Consider the following 13,377-nt stretch of genomic DNA (forward strand, 5'->3'; position numbering starts at 1 on the left):
GTGTCTTTGAAAATAAGATACAAGATAGGAATGTATTATACAACATGCATTATTAAGCCATTACAGATACTAGGAAGATACGACAGATAAGACATCCATTAATCTTGCCTCCTATAAAGAGAGAAAATATGAAATGAATGAATAGAAAAAAAAAAAACACAACAATACGATTATCTTCAGGGAATCCCAAATCGATACATTGTGAATGCAACCCCACTTGTCTGAAAATTAAAATACTGCCCAAATGGAGATGGGACATTGCACAATACCATGGGGAGCTCATGAAAGATTTTTCTAACAAAATTGCACAGACTCCGTGACTCTGTTTGCCAGGCCTAACAGGCTCACGAGCGACCAAGCGGCCTTTGGGTAGTATTCTCGTTTCCAGATCACTGGAACTATTATCATCTTTCAAGTCAAGAATACTACCCAGAGGGGGGTGGGATACCATGTACCCAAGAGAAGGAGAAGGAGGCCAGCAGCAACGCTTAAGGAAGCGTGGAGATGAGGCCTTGACCTAAGCACAATAAAATAATCGTGTGTGTTTCCGCAGGAGGTGGCACCGGCTCACACACTGCCTGGGGCAGCGCCAACTGCTGGTGTTGAGGGGGCAGCGCGGGTTGACCCATCGGTGGGAGTGTGTTGTCCTCACATGGACCCAATGGTGGAAGGAGGACAGAGAGTTTCTGAGCTCTATCAGTGAAGGAGACACACTATAGTGAATTATTCCAGGAAACTAATAGGTATATAAATATTTATAAACACTATAAGTTGGTATATAATAAGGACAGCAACAGGGACTGCACTTTTGGGCAAACTCAGCTGTCTGGTACAATCAGGCAACTATCAGCCCCTAAATGTATAGATAACAATAGTAACAGAAAACAAAAACTAATGAGCTGCACGACATGGAGCCCCATGTCATGGAGGAACTTCATCAATAATACAAAGGTATTAAATAATTAATTCTGCACTTCACTAGCTAATCACAGGTATTGTTTTATACTGAATGAACAAAATAAAAAACTTGAAAAGGCTTTTTGCTAATGAGTCAGACTAGAGTCCCAGGTGAGCAGCAAAAATAGGCAGGAAGTCTGTGTATCATAATAGTTCAAGCAGGTGGAGGGAGGGTCTGGCTGAGTGACAGCGGACAGCGACCTATAGGCAGCTTTGTTCGAAATATCGTTCATGAATTTCCCATGGTAACATGTGTCCCACCCCCCTTTGGGTAGTATTCTCAACTTGAAAGACAACCATTGTTTAAATAAAGCAACTACAATTTCCATTTCTTTGAATCAATATACATTTGAACAATTCCTGTGTTTACAAGGACACTATGTATAGTACTTTAATAAGAGAAGTACACAATTTACCTTGAAGACACATTTTTTTCACTTCAAAACCCTCTGCTCTCTTTCTCTATTTTAAATAGATGTACAGTTGTTATGCACAAACTAGTAGTTTGTGAAAAGTATTTTACTATGACAGTATATATACTGTGACCAAATTTCACAATATTACTTACTTTGCTTCACCTTGGGACTGCCTAAAGCTTTAATATTCTTGTGCACATCCAAACTTGGTTTTGTAATGCTCTGAATTTCCACTCTAATCCTATTTGATAACAAATAATCTAACATTCATTCCAGATAAGATTAGATATTGGTCAGATCATGGTTTGTTGGGGGTTGTAATCTGGTTGCAGTTGTGAGCATGTTCAGATAAGAAGCTGGAAGAGATACATCGGCTTTTATCATTAATCATCATTTGGAAGCTGTATTGCACAATGATTGCTTTTGTCTTTCTTTTGCACCCTTGGAAGACCAAACCAAAATATATATATTTGCACACATTTTAAGTAATAAGGCAGATATTATTCATCAGTTGAGCCTAAATCGTAAGCACAGCAGAATATATTTGACTTTCAGTGTTTACTTTTAAAGCAGTATGCTGACAGCAGTATGACAGGGCAATAAATACAGAAGAAGAAAGGATCTTTGTATTCCCCTTAACAGGTTTTAGTGGCACCTCCATCCATCAATAAATCAAGTGTACAGTGATGCTGGGCAGCACAATGGAATAATACACTAACCTTTCACCTCTCCAGGTATGGTCAGACACTTGCTTAGGTCACAAATAAAATGAATTTGATGGCCTCAATTTGGCCAATGTTTCACATCACAAGACCCCATTCTAATAATATATTTAGTGGTAGCCAGGTAAAAGCTTTTCTAAGGAATAACAGTTCACCCCATATAGGAAGTCAGCATGAGGCAACATTTGTTTCAATCGAATTTACCCCTTTGAAACAAGACACTGAGAATCAATCTTGATCAATGTTATGATTGTGAAACAATCCATAATGTGCTGAAGACCTCAAAATAGGAATTATATTTCAGAGGTATTCATAAGTGAAGCTCTGATAGATGCATACATCGTGGAGCTTCCAAATCCTCCAAAACTTTATAACCTAACATGTACAATCAAGTATAGTATAGTATAGTAACGTATAGTATAATACAGGGAAGTAAATATTTGTTAAGATTCTGTTAACAAAATGGGAAGGCAAAATCCTGAGGGATGCCAAGTAATAAATCATTATGCTTAAATGGCCAAACATGAAATTCCTTGTACTGTCTGGCCACTTACATGTGCATCCTCTGCACTTCTGAAAAAATATAAATAAATACAAAATAAAACTAGCTTTTTTTAATCCCCCCAAAAACAATGTAGTTTCTTGCTTCATATGGTACCCTTAGTAATGCTCTCATGAATATGGAACTTGATTATCAATCATAACTCCATATTTCCCATGGAACAAAGAGAGTGGGGGAATAGAGTCATTGAACTGAATAGTAAATGTGTTTAATTATAGTCCAAGAACAGTGCACACCGTGTTGTCAAGGCAGCTCCTACAATGTGCCGATGTTCTCCTCAGAGGGATCTATGGCCTGCTTAGTTAATATTTCTTCCTACTTTGTCAGGAGGAGAGTCTAAGCTATTGCAGTGAGCAGCTGAATAAACAGCACCACACCCCATCACACTGCTGTCAAACACACGGGGGCTTTCCCTTCACCTGTTGGGTGATAAAGGATTCCCGAAAATACCGCATGGAGCAGAATGATGTATTTGTTCTTTGGGTTTCAGATTTCTGATCGGAAAAAGGGTCTAATGCTACCATCCACTAATCAGAGTCATCAAGCAACTTATAACTCAACTGGACTGTAAATCCATAGCAAACACAGCGCACAGCTTGTTTGTTTATTTTATTTAATATTTTGATTCAGGAGAAGGAGGAAAAAAATCTGTCTGCGAGCTCCTCTGTGCTTTCTCCTATGCTACGCTGCTGTAAAACACATTTATATGCAGGAGGTGGTGTGAGCCAATCAATAACTATTGATCTATGAATACAGAGCCTGCTCAAGGCCTGGTTTGAATATCAAAGTTGCACATGTAAAGCTGCAAAACCTATCCATTTATAATCTTGTTCTAATTTATACTTAATCCTTCCGTGCTTGCAATTTTACTAATTCCCTGAACACTTACACAGAATGTAATGTACATCTTCAATCAACAACGGGAGGCTTCGCTTCAATCCCACTCCGAGAGGTTAGACTTGTTCGTTTTAAATGTCAGAGTAAACAATATTCATCCCCAGTGTGAGCTGACATTGTTAATATGCACTCATCTTTAACAGAGAGTAATGTTTCACGTCACAAACAGCTGCAAACAACCCCTTTATTGTAAAGACACCTGTAAGAGGCCATATTTTACATCTCATTTTATTGACTAATTGTAACAGCATATTTCATTCCTTACAGCTGCTTTTATATCTCTTTTCTAGTACAGTATCTCCACATACAAAATGTATATATATTGTGGGTGTACATGTTTGTGCATTTACATTATTCTACCTTTAATAAAATACAGCACAAATACCATACATTCAATGCAAATATAATATGCTGGGGCATCTGATTAAATAAAACCATTTCAGTGGTATGAACTCAATATCATTGTTCAGATCCCAAACTTTCTCTCATCTGTAAGTAACGCAATATTATTACATATTGATTTCAGCTTAAAGCAGGAGGGATGCCAGCTATGGCTGAGAGGATTGATATGTTTTACAGTGTACACTCCTGTAGAGAACAATACAGCATTTTGGGACAGAAATAAATATATTCTTAAATCCTTCATATCCACATTATATTTCACCAACATTAGTTCTTTTTTTTTATTATCAGAATTCAAGCTTACCCTATAACATAGTATACATACACTGAATGCTACTATATGTATTCATATTTAACTTCTGTGCTCCCTAGACCGTTCTCTAGCCACTGGTATGAGTCAATTATGAAAATGTTCAACTATATTGAGTCTGCAAAGCCAAGGCAGCATTAAAGGACCCAATACAGAAATCTTCCTGTCAGCTTCACACAGTACAGCATCCTGAATGATAAATGATCCAATGGTTAGAAATAAATGTGCATGCCAGTGAATAAACACATTGTGTAAGAAGCTTGGCCATATTATTACTATTATTATTATTATTATTATTATTATTATTATTATTATTATTATTATATCACAGGTAATTAATTTATCAATTATATGTGTGTAAATGTTTATAGGATATGCATCTTCTGTATTGGTACTGGTGCACTACACAATAATATGTGTAATACACTGGTAGAATAAACATTGGGTTTTCACAAAGTAATATATGTTCAAATGCTTGACCAATTTTAGATCAATTAAGTAATTACGTTACCATTCAAGGCGTGCCCCGGTGCTGTATTGCCAGTATTGAGCAACTTGGGTAAAGATACAAGTTATATTTGTAACTAATGATAATGTAGGACAATAAATCATAAGGATAGCAACACAGCCACTGTTTTTCTGCTCTCTGTCCTTTCAAAAGCCTGTCCTTCATCGATCAGCTTTTTTAAGATCTTCTCGTTGCTCCAGTTGTGTTACTTACAACAAACACAAAGGCTTGGGTGTTCAGCATATGTTCAAATATCGCTTTCTACGGCCAGTATGTATGTATGTATGTATTTGTTTGTTTGTTTGTTTGTTCTCTTCACAGTGCTTATTGATAGGCTTACAATTATTCAAATGCCAATCGGTGATACATTGTTTCAGCCCTAACTTTTGTAGCTCATTAAATGTCGACACCTTGTGCATAATACGTACAGATGCGGTCAAGTAAATAGGTAAATGTTACAAAGGTTTATGACATGGAGGAGGCAGGTAATGTCTCTAGTCGTAGCAGACAAGGTTATACACATCTGAGACAACCGTCTTAACAGCGGCATCCACCGTTAACTTTACATACGTCATCTATGTATTATCTGCAGCAGACGAAATAGCCAATGCACTGTATTGATTGCTTATTAATGTTTGTTAACTACAATATGATTAATCGAAAAAGTATACCAGTGACGGCTTTTAATGCCCCGTGTACCTGCCATCTATCTGCTCATATAGGCAGGGCTGTAATAATGTGCATTGCAGACTCACGTCTCTGAAGCGATTCCAGTGTTTGATCTTGCGGCTGTACTGGGAAATGGTGGACAGCCATTGCTCATCTTCCATGAAATTCCCTGCCTTTTCCGTTTCTTTGCCAGTCTTCACGTCCCCTGGCGCCGAGGACCCCACCAGCACCCAGACTGGGAGCAGGAGAAGGCAGCCCAGATCTCTCATCCCGGCCATGGAGCTCGTCTGTCCTGCTGGAGGAGGATGCGATGGTTCTCACACACGGACTTCCCTTCCTCTCGGGGAGAGATGGATGGTGGATTTACACTGAAATGTGACCTGATTATGAGATTCTCCTTCCAGACTCACAGCTGAGGAGAGAGAGAGAGAGAGAGAGAGAGAGAGAGAGAGAGAGAGAGAGAGAGAGAGAGAGAGCAACGTAGGCTGGCAGGTTATGAAAATTGCAACACTTCACTTGTCTCATATTTACTTTATTTTTCTGTAGCCCATATATATATATATATATATATATATATATATATATATATATATATATATATATATATATATATATATAGTCAATTTCATGAATCACATCAACCTGAGGTTAGCTTAGGGAATGTCACAGTGGGATTGAAAATCGTAAGGATATATATACATAAAATGTTTGATCAAGGTCTAAAATGCTATCAGATGAGCTGTAAGCTAAACAGAATGGTTCATTTGTTTTCATTGTAGCATTTTTCCCAATCCAAGCAGCCTAATTAATAATAGCACATTTCTCACACAATACTGTCAAATACTTCATGATATATCAAAAGAGAAAGTTGGTCTTACTGGCCTTAACCAATACAATAAGCACTTTGATAGCACATGGTAGATAATGATAAAGACCCTCAAGTCACATACACAGCATAAACATGCCTTTACTTGCATTCAAGTCTGCAACAGTAGCCATTGACAACAACTGCAAGAAAGCACAAACATTGAGTCCTAATTTGCATGAAGGAAAACGCATTTGAATGCCCTAAACTGTCAAGGGGAAAGAGAAACTCAACAAATATATACATATTGAAGCAGGAATGGCCAGCACATAAACTAGATGTCTGTAAAATAGGGTGGTGGATGTAAAATAACACAGGCTCTGAGCTTTACTTATGATTTTTATTATTCTGAAATTCTCCATGTGCAAATCATACCTTTAAAAGTTAGAAAACCATTAACATTTATCTACTGTAGCTCCATTGGAACCTTTTGCCCTGTTACTAAATGACATTTAATTTTTATTTATTTTGGAGTCATACTCCATGTGTATTTTTTCTTCATGCTATATACCCATATATTTGACATACCTTGGCTAATGCTAAAAGAATAATTATGAATTTTGCCCTGTTGCCTTGAGGTAAACATAGTTCACTTTTCAGAGTGCACCAGTTATTTATCTGTCTAATAAAATCATTAATTAATTGGTCACAAAGCATAAATATAATTGCCGCTTCTCTACAAAATGTCCTCGGTTTAAGGAGTACTGGCTGTGAGGCTGAACGTTTATTTCTTTAAAACTCTTACTCAACACATCAATGTGGACAACGGTCTGCAGAGGTGTGTGGTTCCCCCTCATGCATTGTGATCATTTTCTAAGACATGCATCTAGAAATTGATTGGCTCCAGTCTTGACCTTGCAGACATACCTGTGTCAGCCCCAAAAAAACGAATCGAGGCAAAGCAGTTATATTTGGTTTCACTCTTGAACCCTGTCAACACCTTTAGTTTTTGTACTTCACTGTGTTTCTACGTAATTGCTGCCCATTGAGAGCTGACCTCTAGAATGAGAAACGTTGAAGGTCAATAGACTATCCTGTTGATACGTCCAGCCCTGAAGTCAACAAGATGTAACACAGGCAAAAACCTAAGGGTTGCCTCATTCTTCAACCAATTTAAAATGTGATATAATTTTCATGCTCATTCTGATAAACACACAAGATGTAAAGAAAGTATGACAATGATTGTGTTACACAATTCATGTTTGGATTGGTATATTTGCAATAGTATCTGTTTTTCTAGGCAAGCTTTCAACTTTATCTAATATCTGATTTCATCTTTCTTCTGATTCTTTTTCTTCTCTGTCTTCTTAATATAATTATTTGATTTGTTTTTGCTTGCCTGGCATGGCCTCCAGTGAAACTTAGTCTATTAAGTCAAGCCGCTGCAGGCTGTAAGGCAAGGATTTGTGACAGCTCGCCTCAGAATATCATTCTTTATTTCCTCCTCTATTCCTAGTCTCTAAGCCCAGGCTCTGTCCTGATTAGCCCTACTGTTCTCATCTTCTTTGTACCAAGGCTTCTTTTCCAGGGAGGTCTATTTAATCCTGCCGTTAATGCTCTAGGACGTTTCACATGCGTCTCAGATGAATGCCCTGTTGGTTGTTCAGTTGTAAAAGGTGTAAATATAAATGTTGTCTGGAAATAAACAGTCTGACGTGGACAGTGAAACCGTCAATGCATCTGACTGGAGACTGGCTTGCCACCTGTATGTGTCAAAATAGTGCAACAACTGACAAAACATAGTAATTAGTCGTCAACATCTATTATGTCACAATCCTGACATCCTGAGCAAACCCCACAGACATGCCCTAGATGCTGTCCTCCTCAGTGTCAGGCTGCTGTTGATCAGATTAGCATAAACCAAAAACACACAACTTTAATACTACTAACTGTGCATACGTTTAATGAAACACCAATAACTATAAATGTAAATTCCATTTAATTTTCCCACAGCTGCCCAGATATTTTATAAGGATGGAGTACCATAACTAACAGCTTTCTGGATTACAAATTAGCTATTTTTAGAATGGTTTGAGCTGCAACAAATTCCAAAGATTATTAAGATGTGTTTTAAGTACAGTATTAACATATGAGGTGGCAAAATGGATCTAATCCTATTTATATTGTCACTGCCCCCATGCACATATGCTGCTTTTGCTGGGAAAAGGTTGAGATGCTGCACAAGAATGAGGCATTAATCAGGAAACTATTCCAAGGAGCTTATTTTAAAGATATATCGTTGGAGTTGGAACAAGAATGAGGCTTAATTTCCTAGATGGAGATGGAGTGCATGCACCATTGCTGATGCACTAGTGGGAATAGTTGTATTATCCCTATCACTTTCAAACACAAGGCAGTTCCAGTGGTGCAGAATGGAAGAGTGCGTTTAATACAACTGCTGGATTATCTAATGTATCTTTGCTGCCGTAAGATAATTTTTTTGTACTTTTTTTTTTTTTAAAAGGACATGTACTAGTGCATCTAATCTGTGCATGTAATTAGTTTACATAAAAGAGTGTGGGGGGAAATATTAAATTGAAATGCATACATGGGTGCACAGAATCAAATTGATTTTGGTTTTGTGTTGCGACTGTATCTGAGCTTTAACACTAAATAGTCTCTCATCCTGTTCAAAAACATACATGGCACACTGAATATATTTTTTCTATATTTCTTTGTATTCAGTGTTCATGCTTATGCCTGGCAAAAACACTTCCCAAAATAATAAAAAGCATTTAATTAATCTGAACCAGGTTTTGCCAGGACTTTAAACAGAAAAAATATAAATTAGGTAAATTGAAATGCTTTAAGTTTAAATTACTGAGAAGCTAAAACTACTTTATGAATCTATTTTTAAAGCCATTATCAAGGGTAAAAAAATAAATTTCTTGGAATGAAAAGCAGTTCATTATAATGCCCACTAGGAAAGTTTAACAACATTTTTAATTAATCATTAGAAAGTTTTTTCAAAGTCATAGAAGCCTTGATGTTAATAAGAAACTCCCTGCTTGTCTGAATTAAAAAAATATTATTATTTCAGGGATTTATACTTGTTTGCACAAAAGACAGAATTTGCAGTGATTTCACAATCATGGTGACAATTTGCTTTTAAATATATACAATTATACAATGAAGCTTGAAAAGAGTCTTAGATAACATAATCAATAGAAAAATAGTATGCTTGTCTTGCCCTCATCAACCTAGCCCTAAAATAAAAAATAAACAAATAAAAACTCTAAACGTGGAATGTGCCAGAGTCATACTGTTATGCCATACCAAATAAAGACATTTGACAGAATCTGAAACCTAGGGATTTATAGGGCTGCTTCAGGGCGTTCCACAGAGTCTGCACTGACAGCAAACTTGAGTGTGTCACACTGAGTGATAAGCAGACTCCCTTCAAAACAAAGCGTGAGAGACAGGCCCAGTAGATATATAATTATATGTTTACCAGTAGACATAATAAACACCTTTTGTAAGGAGAAATATAGACTAACTGGGACTAAGTAAAACATATAAATTAATCATCAAATAAATACGTTTAAATAGATATGTTAATTCACCAGAGGAGTTCCAGAATATTCAGTTTTTATAATATCAAAGAAAATGTTATTAAATGCAATGTTATTTCATGAAAGAAAACCACAATGCAGAACAAGGAAGCAATTTACAGATCAGGCATATGTGCCTTTGCAGATTTCCATCGTTGAGCTTCAATTACCAGAACACATGAAGTAGAAATATATAACCCCCTGTTCAATGCATATACACAGATTCACAAGAATAATTCATACTGCAGTAAAACATGCTCCTGGAACTCAGTGGACCACTTGCTTGAAAGGACCAATTATTTAGGCACAACCTGCTTCCACGGGGAGCACCATTTGGTTTTGAGGGCCTGCCCAGTCGCAATGCGAAGGAACTGGCAATTATTCCAGGGTTAGGGTGTACACAATATATCTCGGATATATTTGTTGTTCTGGTTACTGAATGTTTGGAAACTTATGAATAACCAATTCCAGAATATAAGTCATTGCATAAACAAGGAAGGCCAAAAAACACACATGAACATATTTATTAATCAGAGATGTTTTCATTGCCTGCTTTTAAGGAGCCCTCTGTTGGATGACTTTGGAATAAAACAGAAGAAAATTCATACATAAACAGACACCATGTCACCTATGACATCTGATTGAAATTAAAAAATATATACCTTTTGGATTGCCCATTATCATTGACTTACTTTCTGCAAAACAAATGTTTTCATCAGTAGACTTTCTGAATCGGACAAAGTCTTGTGTTCTCTTCACACAATGAAACGAGAGGTAATTGGTCTTGCCTCTTTTTATAGTTCAAGTGATGGGACCTGCAGGCTGTTGAAGCTGTCAACGGGTATTTACCGTGTGATGCTTTAAGGACAATAAGGGGGTTGAAGCCGCCCTTTAAATGAATTCCATCAGCCATATGCAGTAAGGAAATAGCAGTAGAAGTACTACTACTGCTAATAGCTGAAAAAATTCAGTTGATGGGTTGAAAACCTATTAAGGCAGTATAAATAAAAATTGTTTTTGTTTGTTTTAATCTGTAAGGTAATGGTAAAGTAACAATCTAACAATTGTAGATCATCAATTACACCTCTTCTGACAAATAATCTTACATACATATATTCCTTTCGGGTATTTCCTCTAACCCTCCGTCATAAAGGCTCCGAAATAATTAAAGAAAGAGACAGACAGCATATATATATATATATATATATATATATTATTAACACTTTCACATTAAAATGAATATTAAACTACAGGAGCAGTTGTCTTTGGGTCTGATAGAATCCTTCTCTGGTGCAATGTTAGGGTTATCAAAGCAGGGGAAAAACACTAGGGTATTACTATTTCCTTACCCTCATTTTCCAAGTTTGTAAAACACAAATTCAGTCTACAGAAAACTAGCACGATTCTGGATGAAGACAGAGGGGTGGGTCTGTAAATCTTTGAATGCCACCCCACTGGTTTCTACACAAGCTCTGAAAAGACATGATTGAGAAATAAATTTCATGACCAATATTTATTTAACTACCTTTGGGTGATATGAAGGGTGTGAATACTTTCATCTACAATTGTATTCTTACATCATAATATTGTTTTGCTGCACCAGTTCAACATTAAGACATCAACTGTTCATGTAAAAGATGTACAGCACTATAAATGAGTAAAGAATGTGGGAAGAGCGGTGAGAGGCTTCTTCAAAATGCTTGATCTCCGTTACATTTAATTGCTCAAATTAAAATGCTCTGGTATGTTTAATGAAGTTTTAGCCATCAGCGCTCCAAAAGGTAGAACGGTTAATAGGCAGAACTCAACATGACCTTAAAAAACTAATTAACAGACTAATCGATTTTCTGAAGGCTCATATCACTGAGGGCTTGTAAATCTTTTAGATCTGCAGAGTTCTTAAAGGTCAAGTATTTTTAAATATACTTTTTCAGACTTGGACACCAACCCCTTCGCTTCCTCTCCCTCTATTAGATAGCATTGTCAGTTTGAATTATAAATGCAATCCTGAGTTACAGATAGTTTTGATCATGTATTTGTTTTTAAATTTTTAAATCTAACCAACATGAAAGACTTGTATGTGTTGTTCAGTTCTGTAAATGTTCAATGAATTATCACCTCAATTACAGCCTACTTAAGTATTACACAGAATTCATGCCACACAATAACACGAGGAATACTGCAAAAGCCACTTGACAGAGCTATGCTTATCAGCAACATTTCTCATTATAGCTTGGTTCATGCAACTGCAGGAAGTGATCATTCGAAAACAATGAACATATTATGGTTAAACACGTTACTTAATTATAACTAGTTATAATCTTATTGAAAACCGCTTTTAATTAATACAAATCATGGATGTTATACAACAAACAGATTTACAGATTGATGGATTTATGTAAATTGACTTTTACACTTGTACTTATATAGATTTTCTGTTCGTAAATTTTCTGTAAAAGTTTTTTTTTTATGTTTAATGAATTTGAAGAATGAGATTCCTTGTTCCTTGTCCTCCAATGTTCACTGGTAAATCTGCACCATAAACTGTAACAGAGATAGGAGTGCTAAATGTTATCCTAGCATCAGCTACTGTTTGAATTTGCAACAAAGTGCTACTTATGTGTAAATGCTGTAGCAGAGCACCATCCTGCAACATCATCTGATTAAATATCTGCAGTTTGGGGTTTTATTGCTGAACCTACATTAAAACTGAAGTGCTGTAATCAGTAACAGTGTTTCTGCATTGTTTTTTACATCCATGAAAAAGGAAGTCTATACTGATTACAACACAAAACCCTAAAGGGTATTCCATTTTACAAGTAGAAAACTTATTAAAGCCTCCATTTATGTAAGATCAACTGAAAGGGACATTTCAGTACATTAAAACCTCTAGGGCTATTAACAGCACAGCTCATTGAAAGGAAGCAAACCGCAAATTAAGTATACAAAAATAATAAAAAAGACTTTAATATTCTAAAAGAAGCCGTGCCTCAAATTAACTGACACTGCAACAGCAAAATGTCAAACTAGCTTGCCCGAAGAATAAAAAACATCAGAAATTCAAAAAGAATTAAGCCAAAGGGGGTTATTCAGTCTTCTGTAGAAAATTAAATTACAAACACAGCTGAAAATAAAATAATAATAATACTTAGCCCTTTTTTGTAACTAAAAACTAATTATTTATTTCTGTGCATTTCAGTTTTTAACAATACATTCTTTTGGTTGCAAATGTTAATTTCTAAGCCAGACTAGGGGTCAGGAATGAAGGGATTCTGTGTATAAATGTTGAAAAACAGAACAGTGTCTATGCTGGAATGAATTGGGAAGATTGCTCTGATTCAGACGTCTTCTTTACAGATTTTGCAATGAGACATTCATTGCCTTTTCAGGGAACGGGACTTGAGAAGAAAAACAAGCCTTGCTCTTTTATCTTCATGTATGAACAAATCCATGCAGTTGCTCTCCAGACCAATAACTCATCTTTCCCTTAGTTAAGATTTAATCCACAAAGCATCACA

The 13,377-nt window shown here is 36.2% G+C and overlaps 1 protein-coding gene across 1 annotated transcript in view; it reads right to left on the reverse strand.

Annotated features, from left to right (window-relative positions):
• The window catches only part of LOC136716223 (testican-2), a 42,990-nt gene extending 37,096 nt beyond the window's left edge, over positions 1-5,894 (reverse strand). Inside the window, exon 1 of the mRNA XM_066693799.1 lies at positions 5,530-5,894. Coding sequence (XP_066549896.1) covers positions 5,530-5,721 — 192 coding nt within the window. The 5' untranslated portion in view covers positions 5,722-5,894. The remainder of the gene's footprint in view (positions 1-5,529) is intronic.
• Positions 5,895-13,377: the final 7,483 nt, after the last annotated feature.

This window comes from Amia ocellicauda, chromosome 20 (assembly GCF_036373705.1).
Source record: "Amia ocellicauda isolate fAmiCal2 chromosome 20, fAmiCal2.hap1, whole genome shotgun sequence".
Taxonomy (NCBI): Eukaryota; Metazoa; Chordata; class Actinopteri; order Amiiformes; family Amiidae; genus Amia; species Amia ocellicauda.